The sequence below is a fragment of the Mesocricetus auratus genome, unplaced genomic scaffold (genome assembly GCF_017639785.1).
Source record: "Mesocricetus auratus isolate SY011 unplaced genomic scaffold, BCM_Maur_2.0 Super-Scaffold_100676, whole genome shotgun sequence".
In the NCBI taxonomy this organism is placed as follows: domain Eukaryota; kingdom Metazoa; phylum Chordata; class Mammalia; order Rodentia; family Cricetidae; genus Mesocricetus; species Mesocricetus auratus.
In genome coordinates this window covers 146,926,440-146,943,520 of record NW_024429266.1, presented here as the reverse complement: position 1 = coordinate 146,943,520, position 17,081 = coordinate 146,926,440, and the positions used below count along the sequence as shown (strand labels likewise).

The 17,081-nt window shown below is 49.9% G+C and overlaps 1 protein-coding gene across 22 annotated transcripts in view; it reads left to right on the top strand.

Annotated features, from left to right (window-relative positions):
* Dysf (dysferlin) overlaps positions 1–16,515 on the top strand; it is a 200,191-nt gene extending 183,676 nt beyond the window's left edge. For all 22 annotated transcript variants that reach the window (XM_040737838.1, XM_005071085.4, XM_005071079.4 and 19 more), the window contains 7 exons: positions 40–135; positions 555–696; positions 4,810–4,909; positions 8,884–9,062; positions 11,556–11,665; positions 12,381–12,528; positions 16,277–16,515. In XM_040737838.1, coding sequence (XP_040593772.1) covers positions 40–135; positions 555–696; positions 4,810–4,909; positions 8,884–9,062; positions 11,556–11,665; positions 12,381–12,528; positions 16,277–16,315 — 814 coding nt within the window. In that variant the 3' untranslated portion in view covers positions 16,316–16,515. The remainder of the gene's footprint in view (positions 1–39; positions 136–554; positions 697–4,809; positions 4,910–8,883; positions 9,063–11,555; positions 11,666–12,380; positions 12,529–16,276) is intronic.
* The last annotated feature ends 566 nt before the right edge of the window (positions 16,516–17,081 follow it).

The window sequence follows — 17,081 nt, the reverse complement described above, 5'->3', positions numbered from 1 at the left end:
TCTTTAGGGATACATTCTTCTAATCCCTCACCCACACAGGTTTTTCCTGCGTTGTATTATTTGGAACACAAAAGATGTGACCTTAGACGACCTCAGCCTCACAGGGGAGAAGATGAGTGACATCTATGTGAAAGGGTAGGGTTCCATCATTTTCCACCTGGGCTGGTTCCTGTAACCTCTTAGCTCCCAGGGATGGGTGGGGGTGCTCTCTGTGCAGATCTGTGGTGTGGATTGGAGAAGATACCCCTCCAAGAAGGGTCTCACAGGGGTGGTCTGCACCTTTGGGGAATCATTTCCCTCACATTTCTTCTAGCTTAAATGGCAAGACTGAGGATGCTCTTGGGGACCAGCTGGACATTAGATGGTCCCATTCTGTGGTGTGTTGTGGGCACCATGGAGACTTCCTGGGAATTCCTTTACCAAGTTCTTTCACTCTCACAACTCTTCACTGGTCCAAGTCGAGGTTGCCCACCTGGTTGTGGAGGTCTGTGGGAATGTCTTAGAATTTGTGAGCTTTGAACTAATGAAGACTGCCCTCTTCCATGTGTGATTAGCTGGATGGTGGGGTTTGAAGAACACAAACAGAAGACAGATGTACACTACCGCTCCCTGGGTGGTGAGGGCAACTTCAACTGGAGGTTTGTGTTTCCTTTCGACTATCTGCCTGCCGAACAAGTCTGTGCTGTTGCCAAGAAGGTGAGTGGCCCTTGGTGTGAGGACCAGGATCTTGGGGCTTCCCACTGCTAATGTGACCCCCTCACCCTTAGCATTGTAGCTGACACTGCTGCATCCTCTCTTCTACCTCTGCAGCTCTGACCATCTCTGTTACCCTCAAGGGTGTCGCCACCATCTCTGCACCCCATGTCTCTTTCCTTTTCTGCTAGTCTTACTGTTGCCAGTGTCTCTACCTTCCAAGATGACCCACAACCACACAGCACACACCTAACACACAGCCAAGTTCAAGTCCTGCTGCCTCTGCTTATCGCACCATTCCACACATACACCTAGCAGCATGGAAGAACCTGGAGTCTGAGGCAGAAGAGTGGAGGCCCAGCGAGGCCAGCACAGGGCTAGAGGGTAGACAAGCTGTGTACTCCTTGGAGGGCAGGGCTGACCTTCAGGGGGGAGTGTGGCTTAGATTATGGGCAACTTTAAATTTAGGTCTCATCTAAGCATTGGCCTCTTCAGTCTTGAATGGTCCAAGTTCTAGGTGACAGCCGCTTCCCCATACCTGGTCCATCCTGTGAGGAAAGCAGAGCACAATGCATGGGTATGGTATCATGTAGGTCTTCAGCCAGGATGGTTTGAGGAAGGTCTAATGATGCTTTCAACCTCCTTCTTCCTTTGACACTAATGGCTATCTGGAGGTGTTCCCCTCTCAGATTATATGCCTGTGTAGGCTCAGGTCCTATTGGCCTGGTTTCTCCCCGGAGGCAGCTCATGCTCCCGACATTACAGCCTCAGTGACACCTGTCTCTCCAGGCCGCAGTGTGGCTTAACTTGACTTCCTCACCCTCTGGATTCTCTTCATTGCATTTCCCCTGCCTGAGACTTCCCAGCCCAATGCACAGACTCAACTGCACCTCAGAGAAAACAGAGTGTCCTGCCAAACATTTAGAAGCCATCAAAGAGAAAATAGTGATTTATCAGGGCTAAAGGGATTCTTCAACTCAGAGATGGCAGTAGGGGCCACCAGAAAAGAAAGCCAGATTTAGCAGCAAGGTTGTGTAAAGTCCCTCCCATTCAACCAAACAGTGTGCATATCTGCCTTAATTTCCACCCCAGGCCCACCCCCTTGTAGGACTCACTGAGTCCCGGAGATGATGTGTACAATGCTTGGTCCTTTCTGCTTTGCTCCTAGCCTCACCCTCTCTGTCCACAGCTAAAGGAGAGGCACTTCTGTATTTGACAAAGGCTCTCAGACAGACACAGTATCTGCTTATTAGGGAAGTAGACTTGTAATAGACAAACTCCAAAGAAAGGCAAGCTCAAAACTTACAGAGAGCCTGGGCACTGCTGGACTTTACCACATTAGGGGGATGTGGCCAGGCGTGTCTGGAGCAGGGCTTCCTGTTTCCTTCAGTGAAGTAAGACGAGAATTTGGCACTATGACACGTGATTTGAGATGGATGGAAAATGGGGAGTAGCTGTAATGGTGACGAGAGACATGAACTCACACACACACATGTGGCTGCCTACAGAGGGAGTGGAGGAGGGGCGGAGTGAGGGAGTGCTAGCTGGTAGCTGAGAATTGTCACCTGGCAGTTCTGAGGGCCCCGTTGTAGATGCTGGCTAACAGCTGGAGTAGCCATGCTCTGGCACCCATGGAGTTTGTTTTTATTGAAGGTCCTGGTAAGAAAGGGAAGCAGGGTAACTCACGAGGGTAGGGTGGGAGAGTTCAAACAGAATGACTTGCTTAGGCTACCTGGAAAGAGTGTGGTTGGCCTGGTAGAAGAAGGGAGAGCCCACAAAGGGAGTAGAGTGCAGAGGAGAAAGGTGCCAGGGAGTGAGGAGACACAGTCTAGGGAGGAGGAGAAGACAAGTTCCCTCACAGAAGATGGCTGGAGCAGGAGGCAGGAGGGATGGATCAAGCAGAAACAGCCAGGAGGGTGGCAGGGCTAGTAGGCACTTCTCGGGGTGGATCCTGAGAGGTAGGCAGAGTCTGCCCACAGCGGGGGGGGGGGGTTGGGGTGGGGGCACTGATTAGCTAGTCTGTAGGACAGGATGGGGTGGTGAGGGCAGGGGTGCAATGGCTGTGGGCTCGAGGCTCTGCTGCAGAAGCAGCCCTCTGCCATGAGGTTTGGGGCCCCTGGCAGTCGGGCAGGCCCTCCAGGGACCCCATTAACCAGACGAGACTGTCATAAAGTACAAGGTCTCCTTTCATCCCACTTTTTTGAACCACCGCTGGTTGTTCAGCCTTATTCCCCACCTGGAGTCCAGCACACCCACTGGGGCCTGCCATGCAGGCAGGCCCCCACCCTGCAAATAAACAGCTAGTAAAAGGGCCCAGACCGGGAGCATAATGAGCGCCTGGGACATGGGGGGCTCATTCCCTGGGCTGAGCCCCTGACCAGCTGCTCCCACCAGGGGCTGTTTGAACCTCGGGCTCATTACTGAGCCTGTAAACCTGCCTGCTGAGGAATGGAGGTTGCTGGGGGCCCTGCAGGCAGGCTGGAGCTGGCTGTAAAAGCTGGCTAAAGGAAGCAGGCACCTGCAGGAGGCTGGGCCAGGCAGCCAAGCAGGAGGCAAAGACAGAGAGGAGTGCCTGGACCAGCCTTGGTCTGCTTTCCTTCAATACAGGCTGCAGCGCAGGCTATGATGCTGTGCATGATGGCCACTCTTTGTGGATAGTGACCATGGTCTTCCCTTAGGAGCCTTGGTGAGGTCTGTGTAACTGTGGAGGTTAGGGTGTTCATGGCAGGTTTGACAGGTTCATTATTTACTTGTTGCTGTTGCTGTGACATTGTGACACTGTACCTGATAGAAATGTAAGGGATGAAAGGTTTATTTTGGCTCATGGTTTAAGGAGAGACAGTCCATCATGGAACACATAGTGATGTGACTCTGTAGTGTGGGGAATGTGAACTGAATGCTAACATCTGCACAGAACAGGAAGCAGGGAAAGGGATGGGGGTGGCGTGCTGGTACTTAGCTGTCCTCATTTCCTGCTTTATATTCATTCTGGGAACCCAGCCCATGGGATGATGCCTCCTCCAGTAAGGGTGTTTTGCCTCTGTTAAACCTTCCTGGAAACACTTTCACAGATGCATTCATATGTGTGTCTCCTAGGTTATTCTAAGTACTGTTAAATTGACCATGAAGATTAATCATCTCCATGGCATCCTGTGGTTCCCTGGGCTACCCAGCCTCAATCCCCCAGATTGTAACAGGATATATGGGTTCATGTCTCAGGTTGACCCCACAGGATGTATCCTATACATGCTACCTGCTCAGGTCGATAGATCCACCATGAACAGAGAAGCCCAGGGACACAGTCCTTCAGATGGCAGTGCTTAGAACGACTGGCCAACTCACTCCCATACCTCTAAGATGCTGGTTCCAGAAGGAACTGACCTGTGGGATATGGGACAGAGGTCTGGAAGGGAGTGTCCTTCTCTTCTAGCGGGAAGGGTAAACTTCTTGGTCGGCTGGTGGTGGAGGTGGGCTGGATGAGTGGGAGGGAGGATCTGGGGACCTGCCTCAGTGCCAGCTAATTACAGCAGTGTGCCTTGCTTCCTCCCAGTGACAGCTGGGTGTATAGATTCTCTCTGCCAGCCCACATATCCCAGAGACTGCATGTGCAAAGCCCAGTTTCGGGCTGAGCAAAGGACCCTGGGATTTCACTGCCTGGGTTTGAATCCAAGCTTGCTACTCCCTATTCTGTGCCCTTGGACACTCTGGGTACTTTGGTTTTCTCAGTTTGCATCTTCTTAGGTTGCTGGAAGACAGTTGAGGACCCAGCCTAGGGGTCCAGCTATAGGTTGGGCCCTTCCTACATCAGTGAACAATTAAGACAATTCCCCACAGACAGGCTCACAGGCCAGCCTCATCTAGACAGTTCCTTAATTGAGACTCTCATTTCAGGTGATTCTAAGTTGTGACAAGTTGCCATTAAAAACCAGCTATCACACCCCCGACACTGCAGGCCCTTCCTTTTCTTCCTTTTGGGATCTGGCTTGGCCATGACTCTCAGGGATTCACTGCTCCACAGTCTCTGCCTTGTAGCCTTCCAGGCTAGAGGGGCTTCACTGTTTGCAGCCTTGGGACCAATTGTTCTAACTCTACTTGCTTGATTGTCCTCTGGGTCAGGATGCCTTCTGGAGACTTGACAAGACAGAAAGCAAGATCCCAGCACGTGTGGTCTTCCAGATTTGGGACAATGACAAGTTCTCCTTTGATGACTTTCTGGGTAAGTCTAATTTCTATCATCCAAGCTTCCCAGAACCACTGCCATGTGTGTGGACCCTCAAGAAGCCTATGCAGGCGGTCAGGGTCACTGGGTGCCCAGGGTAAGTGAAGAATGTCAGATCAGGGTGGCCCTGGAGTGGTCCTTAGCAGAGGTGATCCTTGAGCCATGTTAGATAGTGGGACTCTTGAAGAAGAGCGGGAATGTGGGCAGAAGCCATTGCAGGGGTACCCAGGTTGTCACAGCTGCCTGGCCTCACTGCTGACAGAGAGGTCCCAGGTCCTGCCAGTCCAGCAATACAGAGGCCAGAAATTGTGAAGATCAGGTCACTGTTTATCTCTGTGCTTCAGACACTGTCCTAATGGGCAGGGCTCTGGCTGGGCAGCCCGAGAAGCCAAGCTGAGGCTTGGGGAGCTGGGCTGAAGGGTAGGTGTGAAGACAACGAGGAGGCCAGCAGGAGGTGCTGGGAGAGAAACAGGTTAGTGACAGCCCTACCAAAATTAGGAAGATGATGAAGCATGGTCTGCCCATACATGGGATATTGTTCATATACATGAAGAAAAGAGGTATGGCTCCCGATTCCATTCGATGAACCTTGAAAATATGTTAAGTGACAGGAGGAAAGACAAGTGCTTGGTGTGCAAGCTTGAGGCCTCAAGCCCAAAACCTATGTTTTGCTTTTTGTTTTAAAGCCAGATGTGGTGGCACTTACTTGTGATCTCAGAATCGGGGAGGTAGACACAGGCAGATACTCATTAGGCACCCAGTGTAGCCTGCTTGGCCAGCTCCAGGCTGGTGAAGACCTCATCTCAGAGAAAACAAGTTGGCCTCTCTCTGAGGAACAATATCCGAGGTTGATTTCTGGCCTTTAAAGGCATAGACACATATATACACACAAATTTATGTCTGCACAAACATGAACACGCATGCACACTCATTCACACACACACACACACACATCAGGGAAGGGTATACGAATGGGAAGCACTGTCTGGTAGACAGAAGCATAGGTTTCTTTCTAGGTACTGGAAATATTTGGAATTAGATGGAGGTCTATGGTTGTACAACTCCTGACTCTAGATTTGAACATGTTCCGAGTGGTGGATTTTTTTAAATTGAAGATTAAATTTTATATGAAATCTTTTTTTTAAAAAACAAACTTTTTGACACCAATCTATCCCTTATGAATGAGGTTCTAGAAAACTTATTTCAAGAGAAATTTCATTTTATTTTGAAAATTTCATTTTTACTGAGAAAACAAGTAACATTCAAAATGATAAACAGGTTTTTTGTTGTTGTTTTTTGAGACAGGGTTTCTCTGTAACTTGGGAACCTATCCTGGAACTAGGTCTATAGATCACGCTGGCCTCGAATTCACAGAGATCTTCCTGCCTCTACCTCCCAAGTGCTGGGATTATAAGCATATGCCACCACTGCCCTGAATAAACAGTTTTTTTTAAATGAAGCTTAAACCATTCACAAATACTGCCTTCAGACTACCTCAAATTTCCCTTCTCCACCCTAGACTACATTTTCTTTTTTTTAATTTTAATTTTATGTGCATTGGTGTTTTGCTGCATATATATCTGTGAGAGGGTGTTGGATCCTCTGGAACTGGAGTTACAGACAGTTGTGGGTGCTGGGAACTGAACCCTAGCCCTCTGGAAGAGCAGCTAGTGCTCTTAACCACTGAGCCATCTCTCCAGCCCCCTAGACTGCATTTTCTAATAACATATTTTATATCTCAAAAGAGAAACAGAGAACTTGGCCCACGTATGCCAGTTTTCAGCCACCCAGATGTCTGTAGGCATCACCGGGAAGATGAGTCATGTCCATCAACAGATGATGGAATAAATAAATGTATTGTTTCCCTACAGCATATGATTCAACTGTAGAAAACATATTGACAGACAGGGATATGTACAGACTGAAAACATTTTGCTTAATGAAATAAATCAGATGCCTAAAGGCAGGCATTTGTAACTGTAAGAGGCATGTCCACACAGACAGGACAACACTGGTGTCTAGGGCTGTGGGGACAAGAGAGTTTCTGTTTAGCAGTCAGTTTCTCTTTGAGAATGAGAACTTTCTGGAAGTAGTGGTGACAGCTATGTAACATCATGACTATTTCTAATGCCACTGAGTTAAAATTAGTGTGGGTTGGCAGATGGCTCAGTGGGTAAAATATTTTCTGTGCAGAAGAATGAGGATTTGAATTTGGACTCCAGCACCCAGAAAGAAGCAAGTGTGGCAGCATGTGTCTGCAATCCTGGTGCTTGGGAGGTGGGGACAGGCTCACTGACCAGTCAGCTGATCTTTGAGCTCCAGGTTCATGAGAAGTGCTGTCTCTGAAAATGAGGTGGAAAGTGACTAAGGAAGACAACTGTCTTAGTTAAGTACCTGTTGCTGTGAAGAGACACCATGACCATGGCAACTCCTATAAAGGAAAACATTTAACTGGGGCTGGCTTACAGTTCAGAGAGTTAGTCCATTATCATCATGGCAGGAAGCATGGCAGCATGCAGGCAGACATTGGTACTGGAAAGGTATCTGAGAGTTCTGCATCTGGGTTGGCAGGCAGCAGGAAGAGAACTGTGAGCCACTGGCCTGGTTTGAACATCTGAGATCTCAAAGCCCAGTGGCACACTTCCTCGAATAAGACCACACCTACTCTAATAAGACCACACCTCCTAATAGTGCTACTCCCTATGGGCCTATGGAGACCATTTCTTTTTTCAAACCACCAGAGCACTCAATATCAACCTTTGGCTTCTACATATATGAACACACATCCCCATACATATGCACACACACTCAGACACCCTGTCTTAGCTTGCTTTCTAATTGCTAGGGTAAACACCATGACCAAAAGCAAGTTGAAGAGGAAAGCCTTTATTTGGCTTACAGGTTACAGTCTATCATCAAGGGAAGCCAAGACAGGAAATTAAGGCAGGAAGGATCCTGGAGGCATGGAATAAAGTCAGAAACCACAGAGGAGTGCTGCTTACTGGCTTGCTCCCTGTAGCTTGTTCAGCATGATTTCTTATGCAACCCAGGGGCTCCTGCCTAGGAGTGGCCCTGCTCACATTAATCAAGAAAATGGCCAGCAGGTATTTTCTAATGGAGGTATTTTCTCAATCAAGGTCCCCTCTTCCCAGATGACCATAGCTTGTATCAAGAGGAATAAACAAACCTAATCAGCATACATATGTGTGTACGAGCACACACATACACACACAGACACCCTACACTATATGAATGTGTGTGTATGTATGTGTGTGAATATATGTATATATGTATATATATATATATATTTACCATGATAAAAATCATTTTAAGCCAATGAATGAATGAGTGTGTAGAGGCCTTGGGTGTGTGAAGGGTTTGTGCAGTTAGACATACTGCAGAAGTGGGCATCTGTGCTCAGGGTGAGGGAGTGGAAGGGGTAGATTACATACTCATGCATGAATGATGATGGGCAGCTGTGTGGAGAGAGCGAGAGGAAAAGGACGGGAGCTGATGGAGCTGGGGAGCTGGGGAGCTGGGGATCTGGGGAGCTGATGGAGCTGGGGAGCTGGGAGCTGGGGATCTGGGGAGCTGGGGAGCTGATGGAGCTGGGGAGCTGGGGAGCTGATGGATCTGGGGAGCTGGGGATCTGGGGATCTGGGGATCTGGGGATCTGGGGAGCTGGGGAGCTGGGGATCTGGGGAGCTGGGGAGCTGATGGAGCTGGGGATCTGGGGAGCTGGGGATCTGGGGATCTGGGGAGCTGGGGATCTGGGGAGCTGGGGATCTGGGGATCTGGGGAGCTGGGGATCTGGGGAGCTGATGGAGCTGGGGAGCTGGTGGAGCTAACCCCTTGGCTGAACCATGAACACAAGCTGAAGAGGTGACAATGAGCACCTGAATCTGCCCACCCAGAGTGGCCCTAAATGGACAGTGATTGCTACAGCCTTTAAGAGCATCACTCTGCCACAGGCTCCCTGCAATTGGATCTCAACCACATGCCCAAGCCAGCCAAGACAGCTGAGAAGTGCTCCTTGGACCAGCTGGATGACACCTTCCACCCTGAATGGTTTGTGTCCCTTTTCGAGCAGAAGACAGTGAAAGGATGGTGGCCTTGTGTGACAGAGGAGGGTGAGAAGAAGATGCTGGCGGTGAGTGTCTCTCCAGCCCTGTGGAGGGCTTGGGTTGTCTCTCCATGAAACCCAGGGATACTGGCACACACCGTTTCCCTTTCTCCTCTCTATTCCTTTCCTCTGTGTGCACATGCACATGTTAATGTGTATGTGTAGGTTTGGAGAACAGGGTGCAGCCAGAGGTCAATCTCATGCTAATCATCAGGTGCCAAGATTGTTTTTTGAGATACGGCCTCTCATTGGCTTCCAGTTCATACATTAGGCTAGGCTGTCTTGCCAGCAAGCCACAGGGGACTGCCTGTCTCTACTTCTCAAGTCCTGGAATTTCAAACACATCACCATGCCAGCTTCTGAGGACCTAACTCAGCTCCTAAGGCTTGCATGACAAGCACTTTATTGACTGAGCCATCTCCTAGGTCCTCCTCCCTCTGTCTCTATATTTTCAAAGGTTTTCCCCCTCTTCATATTCCAGCCTTCCTCTTTCAAGATCCCTGTTGCAGGGGAGACCTGTTGAATTGGACAAATGGCCTTATAGAGATTGGTTCTGTGTGTCTCTGACTGGGGATTCCTGTTGGATGATCAGGGGTCATGTCTCTTCTGTTTGTGCAGGACCCTCTCAGGGATCATTCTTGCCTGACAAGTCTCTGTGGTGGGTGGGGGAGGGGTGGTTAGAGGACTGGGATGAGCAGTCCTTCCCTGAAGTCCAAAGCAGCACCAGGAGGGTAGTTTCTCTCTGACTGGTTCCTTAGAGAGAGCAGCTGGCCAGCCCTCAAGTGGCCCTTGAATGAAAATGTCCTTGTTGTACAAAGACTTCTGATAATCAATAAGAAATGCATCCCAAAGGGAAAGTCAGCCAACTACATACACATAGCTAATTCACAACCTAGACACTCATTACACATGAGGAGAGAGTTATTTCCCTTGTAACTAAGGGACTGTTTTAAAAGATGCTTTTTGGTCTATTAAATTAGATTAACAAAACAAACAAACCAGAAACGTTCACATTGGTGAAGTTTTGCGATACAGACCTCACTTCCTTCTGCCAGGGAGTGCATGGTTTGTTCCACTGTGTGTAGGAGCAGTTGGGTACCACATAATGCAGGATTTAACAGTGTCTATGCCCTTGGACTTTGCCATCCCACTTCTAAACTCTTGTCTCAGAAAAATAACTAGATAAAATTAAAACTTTAGGTTCTGGGATGTTTGTTGTGCTATTATTTAGTCATTTCAAAGGGTTGAAAACAACATAGAATGAGCCAAAATAAGTAGTTATTCAATAAATTATGGTCAACCAACCATAGGATGCTTTACAATCATTAGAAACCAAATGTAAATAATATATAATTATGTAGTGAGATGTCTCCCCAAGTGAAAAGCTATGGAGCCACATACACAGTGCTGTGTCTCACACACTTGCAGCTCCAATGAGTAAGAATGTTGGGAACGGGCCTGGAAGGATGGCTCAGTCTTATTCTAGAGAACCCCAGTTCAGTTCCCAGCACCACATTGGTTGGCTCACAATTACCTGTAACTCCAGCTCAGGGGGAGCCAGTGCCCTCTTCTGGTTCTCCTCAGTTACCTGCACGCGCACGGGCACACACACACACACACACACACACACACACACACACACACACACACTTAAAAATTAATTAATAAAATGAGCTAAAATAATAGAGAGGTTAAAATGGTAAAATGCTGGGAACACCTGCCTTCACACAGAATAAGGGGGTTGACTGCCCCTTTTTTGTATAGCTCTATAACCCCTGAATGCTTTTGCGATTAGGACAACCCAGTGTTTAAAATACATATTGTCATAGTTTGCTTTTCTGTTACTGTGATAAATCACCATGAACAAATCCAACTTGAGGAGAAAAGGGTTTGTTTATTTGGCTTACAGGCCACAGTCTATCACTGAGGAAAGCCAAGGCAGAATTTAAGACAAGACCTGGAGTCAGGACCTGAAGTCGAGGCCATGAAGGAGTGCTGCTCACTGGATTGCCTCTTCTGGCTTGTCCAACTACCTTTTGTTATACAGCCCAGGACCACCTGCCCAGGGACAGCATTACCCACATCAACTGATAATCAAGAAAGTACTCCCCAGGCATGCCCAAAGGCCCATGTTTTCTAGACAGTTCCTCAGTTGAGAGTCTGTCTTCTCATTTGACTCCGTTTTGTGTGAAGTCAGTGACTGGAGTTAACTATGATGTGTTTGTTTTATTTGATGTGTCTGTGTTTGTGCCTGAGTGTATGTGTGCCACAGGCGTGCAGGGTCCAGTAGGTGTCAGAAGAGGATATGGTGGTTGTGAATCACTGTCTTTCTGTGAGCTGGAAATTGAACCAGATTCCTCTGCATAAGCAGTAAGCACTCTTGCTGAACCACTACTCTAATCCCACAATCCTGCAGTTTAAAAAATAAAAACAACAATGTAATCCTTCTGTTTGTCCTGGGCTGGCTCTGCTCTGGGTCACTGACCAGAGGCCCCAATCAGGTTCCGTTGATGTTCACAGGGCAAGCTGGAAATGACACTGGAGATCGTTGCAGAGAGTGAACATGAGGAACGGCCCGCTGGCCAGGGTCGTGATGAACCCAACATGAACCCGAAACTAGAGGAACCAAGGTCAGTCGGTTGTCCTAGAAAGCAGGCCAGTGGCCTCTGGGAGACACCCAGTACATAGTTTTACTGTGTAAAGAGATGCAGGCCATGGACACAGCCTGAGCGACCACTGGGCTCTTCAACCAATTCATGAAGCAGGTGCACGCCAGGCAGAAGGCCTCTTACCCTGGCAGTTGAGGGGCTAAGGCAGGAGGATAATGGGTTCCAGGCCAACCTGGGCTACAAAGCAAGACACTGCCTAAAGTCCAAAATACAAAAACAAATAAAGCAAAATGAAGCAGGCCTCCATAGAAGCTGTCCCTGTGGGTTTTTTTTTTTTGTCAAGCATGCTACATTAGGTCAAGTGTCCTGAAATCTCCCTTGCTGGGTAGTTATCCCCCCATTTCACAGATGAGACTCAGCTCACCAAAATTAAATGAGGTCATTCCAGCTATAAAAAAACGGGAGAGGGGAAGCTGAAGTTCTCCAGCCTTCTAGACACTTTCTGGCAGTGCTTTTGGGACTCAGAACTGTGACACCACCCACCATGGTGTTCTTGAAAGTGAGCATAGTGGGAAAGGAAGAGGGCCACCAGCAAGGGGTCCTGAAGATGGGACTCAGCAGCACTAAGAACACAGGCACAGAGACTCTGGGAGGAGGGGCAGAGAGCATGGAGGCAGGGTCAGGAGGAAACAGTCCTGCAGAGGAGCTCTACTGACCCCTGGGATCTCACTTCCAGGCGCCCTGACACCTCCTTCCTGTGGTTCACCTCCCCGTACAAGACCATGAAGTTCATCTTGTGGCGCCGCTTCCGGTGTGCCATCATCCTCTTCATCATCCTCTTTATTCTCCTGCTCTTCCTGGGCATCTTTGTCTATGCCTTCCCGGTGAGTGAGCAGGCCTCAGGTGGGGAGATGCTGCTTGGGGGATCCCTTGTTTTCCATGTGTTCCCAGAGTCTGGTGGCAGTCAGTGACCTGCTCCAATGAGGAGACAGAACCCCAGCTCCCTACCTATCTGGTAGAGAGACAAAGCCTTGTCCCTTGGGAATCCTTATTCATTGAGCAAGTGCCTAAGAATGGGCTATCAAGGGACTGGCAGAGGGGAGGGGTTTGTGTTACTTCCTGGAGAGATGATTGCAGTTATTTACTCCAGCGGGTGAGACTCAGAGGCAGTTGTGCCAATGAAAAACTCATCCCATCATGCCTGGGAATACCCAGAAACAGCGTTCCTGGAACTATCTACATGACTTGCACAGGAAGCTCTACTTGTTGGAGAATTTCTTCTTCCTAGCACTGTGCAATACTGGAATAACCTTGGAGTAGGGGCTTGTGAATCTTGTAAGTTTCAGAAGCATCCTGAGACTTGCCAGTTTTGTTTGCTTCCTGAGCCTTAACAAGATCAGTTTGGATGAAATTTACACAACAGGAAGCTTAGGCCTGGGGTGGCAGGGGAACCTGTTGAAGGGTAGAGTGGATCTGGGTGGGGAAGGGAAGTTATGAGGTGGTGGAACAGAGGACAGGACTTGCTAGGACCTTGATATAGTATGGGCTTGGAGAAAGTAGGAGTGGCCAGGGGCCGTATGTGGTGCCCCTCACTGTCAGGGTGCACTCTTGGGGTCCCTACCATCTGGTAAGAAGTCAATTGGCATCTGACCAAGAGACACAAGGGCTACCACAGTCATACCATCCAGGGCTGCTGGGTCTTCAGTCCCTTGGCTCCCCCTGTGGTGGTAGTTGGGCTAGTCTCTGTCCTCTGCCTCTGGCCTTCCCAGCTCCCAAAGGCCCCTGAAAATGCCTAGCCCTCCAGCATCTCTTGACACTTCAGGTCTTGAAGGTGCTGAAGTACTGTCAGGCTGTCACTAGAGTTTTCATGTTCTTTTTAGATGGGAAAAGGTAAACTTTGTTTGTTTTGGCTTTTCGAGGCAGGGTTCCTCTATGGCTTTGGAGGCTGTCCTGGAACTAGCTCTTGTAGACCAGACTGGTCTCGAACTCACAGAGATCTGCTTGACTCTGCCTCCAGAATGCTGGGGTTAAAGACATGAGCCACCACTACCTGGTTTCCTCTATTTTTAAAGATTTATTTTTATTTATGTGCATGTGTATATGAGGATGTATGCCACATGTGTGCAGATGCTCATGGAAGCCAGAAGAGGGCATCATTGGATCTCTTTGAGCTCCAGTTTTAGGTGGTTGTGTGTTAGTTACCCGACATGGGTATTGGGAATAGAACTTGGAATTACCTTGACTGCTGAGCCTTATCCCACAAACTTTTAACATTAACACTTGAAGTCCAGAGGGGCCACATAGCCATCTATGTGAAGTTCATGACCATGACTTGATATGGCTGTCACTGAGGTCCATATGACATCCTGGTCACCATCTCAGACAAGAGAGGATGCTTGGAAAGCTATTCCGAGGTGTACTGCATGCTCTGGGACTCTCTGCAGGAGGAGGGAATAGGTAGAAAGGCCTCTTCCAGGTGAGCCAGGCACTAGGCTGCCTGCTCAATGCACCTTGATTCCTGGGAGAAAAAGTCAAGGCCACAGATCACCCTGCATGGACCCAACTGTCAGTCACTGCAGGAGAGGCTTCTCAGTTTGGCTCTTCAGGCCCCAGCTGCCTTTGAGGCCACACTGGCAGGAAAGCCTTTTGTAGGCCAACTGGTAGCTGTGATCCCAGACTGGGCATTGTGCACTGGCTGTGTCTCCTATTGCAATTCTTGCTGGACTGAGCAGGAAGCTGAAGTCAACTGGCCAAACTGACAGAGCCCTGGGTAGGACCAGGGTGCAAGGGCTGAAGTTTGTGCCATGTAAGGGAATACTTTAAGGAAAGGAAGACAACAAATACAGTGTCAGAGTCAGTTCTCCTCTGGGGTAGGGGTGGCTATCACCAAAGGTGATGTGGGATCAGTGCCTGGCAGTTGGGCCATCTAGGGCCATGGAATTGAGGTAACGGTATAGATCCCTCATCTGGCCTGGCTCAGGTCACCTTCTCTCACTTGGTATGGTCAACTTCTACTCAAAGAATGGGGTGACTTGAGTAAGTAGGTGTCTGTGCCCAGGAGGGGAGGGCCTGGGGACCACAAGGGAGACGCTATGAGGCAGATGCCCTAGGTAGTAATTAGGACACTGATTATGGCTGAGAGTTAGAAAGCAGAGCTGGTGTAGCTGTGCCTCCAGGTACGGTCCAGGGAGTATCAGCTCCAGTGTCTCTAGGAAGCTTCGGGGATGCAGAGTTCTGGGCTGGCTCAGCAGGAAGCTGCCTTCTAGCACAGTAAGGATGGAGTATCCCCCTATTGTAGGAGACAGAGCATTGCTATTGAACTTAGGAACATGAACTCCACTGACTTCCCATCCAACTTCTGTATGTGTTACCTTGTGTGTAGAAGGGACTGGACTAGGTGAGCCCCAGGCTTCTGATGGGCTTGGGTCAGGTTTGTTTGTCTTTTCCAGCTGCTGCGTTTTAGGCGAAGTCCCTTACTTAAGGGCCTGGAGGACAGGAGCATGTCTCAGGTGTCATCACCACGGCTATTTTGGTACCTACCCAGGCGCTGTCTAGCTGGGCCCCACCCTGTGAGGCCCATGAGTGGCTGTCCTAAGTCTCAGAGCTGTGACTGGAAGACTGGCCAGTCCCCTCTAGCCTGGGGTCTTCTTATTCTTGAAGACAGCTGAGGAGCACTTTCGGGGACTCTGAGCAGAGCATCTCCTCTGGTGCCTGGGCTCCAGTAGCTAAGTTATACTCCTTTCACTTTCTTCGAGCGTCTTCTTTATGTACTGACCTCCCAGCGCAGCATGTAGAGCACGTGGATTCAGGCCAGGGCTTCAGGCTCCAGGGGCCAGCAGGATTAGGCTATACACCTTCTGCTTGAAGGCCTGGCTCCAGCCCAGAATCCCATCTGTCTGTCCAAGTCCCTAGCCATCTTGCCTGTGTCATGAAAGCTGGGCCTGTCAGCTCACCTGCTTTTGGCCAGGTGGAGCAGAGGGCCTGTTCTAGCCAGTGCATGGTCCCCATCTTGTAGGACCACCCCCACTGTCTTGGAGAGTCCCCTGGGAGGGGGGAACTTCTGATTCCTCTGGCCCCTCTGAGCCTGCCGGGAGCAGAGCCAGATTGGGGCAGCAGAAGCGATTTGGCGGGGAAGGAGGGCCGGCTTTGTTTCCAGGGTTGGCTTTCCAGGCCGGCGCTGGAGAACATACTGTCCCAATTAAGAGCCCTGTGTTGTGTTGTGTGTTTTCATGGCGTTTGGGAGAGTGGTGGGGAGGGGAGGGTCCTGTCAGACCTGCAGCAGGAAGGGCTTTGTGGAGGCCACCCATCTCTGACGCTGGCCCTGTGTGCCTACACTCTCACTTTCCGGACAGTGGCTTGGTGGCGGGTTAGCCCTGGGCCTCCTGTTTGTGCCTATGAGAGTAGGGGGCTAGGAATCATGGAAATGGCCAGAGTCAGCTTAGCTTGCTGGATAAGAATGTCACAAGGGTGGGGTGGTGGCAAGGGCAGGCTGCAGGCAGGTGGTGAAGACCTAGGAGCCCAATTGCGTGCCTGCAGTCTGTCCTCCCGGCCCCAGTGACAACAGCTCCCGCCGAGCGCCGAGCTTTCCAGGAAGAACTGACCACATGTCCGTATCCGTGTCTCTTCCTCTAGAACTATGCTGCCATGAAGCTGGTGAAGCCCTTTAGCTGAAGACTCTACTCTGGAGAAGGGGGCACAAGCTGCTTCCTGGCCCAGGACTGGCTGCTCTTCCCTTCCCCTGGGGCCTGGTGGTCTTGCACATGCTCACTGAGTTCTTGGGATTACCCTATTTCCATCATTCTTTTCTCCCCCACCCAACCCTCTTTTGGATGAACTCTTGGCTATTTCAGTATAAAGAAGACAGAACCACAGGCTATGTTACTGTGTCTATAGTCCCTGAGTGAGGGAGACTGTGTGGGTGGTAGGGGGTTGTCTGGGAAGATTGGGGTGCCAGTGGGGTACTGTCATTTCTGGGCCAGCATTTTGGAGGCAGAAGCTGCCAGGGCGGGAGGCCTTAAGGCTTGTTACCAGGCTCAGTGGCCAGTACCATCTGTCTCCTCTCTTCAGCAGAACTGTCTCCCTGCTTCTCAGCTTGAACCCCCACCCTTCTGGGGAGGCTGTTCTTTGTTCAGGTGGAGGCTCCCCTTGGAGGGTGGCCTGACCTCTGGTTTTGACCTCATCACACGCACGTCTGCAGTTCCTCCTCTCTGCTTCCACGCCCTGCTTGAAATATCTGTCTGGATCCAGACACCTTTTCCTTGTGGTCTGAAGCCTGGCCTTGGCATTGCTCTGAAATTTCCTGCGGGAACCAGACTAATCCTTAGGAGCAGCAGGACCGAACTCAGAAAACCCAGAGCTGGAAAGGTTTGCTCCGAGGCCTCTGCCTCGGGGCAGGGAGTGCTGGCTGCCTCTTCCAGTCACCAGGGGCCTTCTCCTA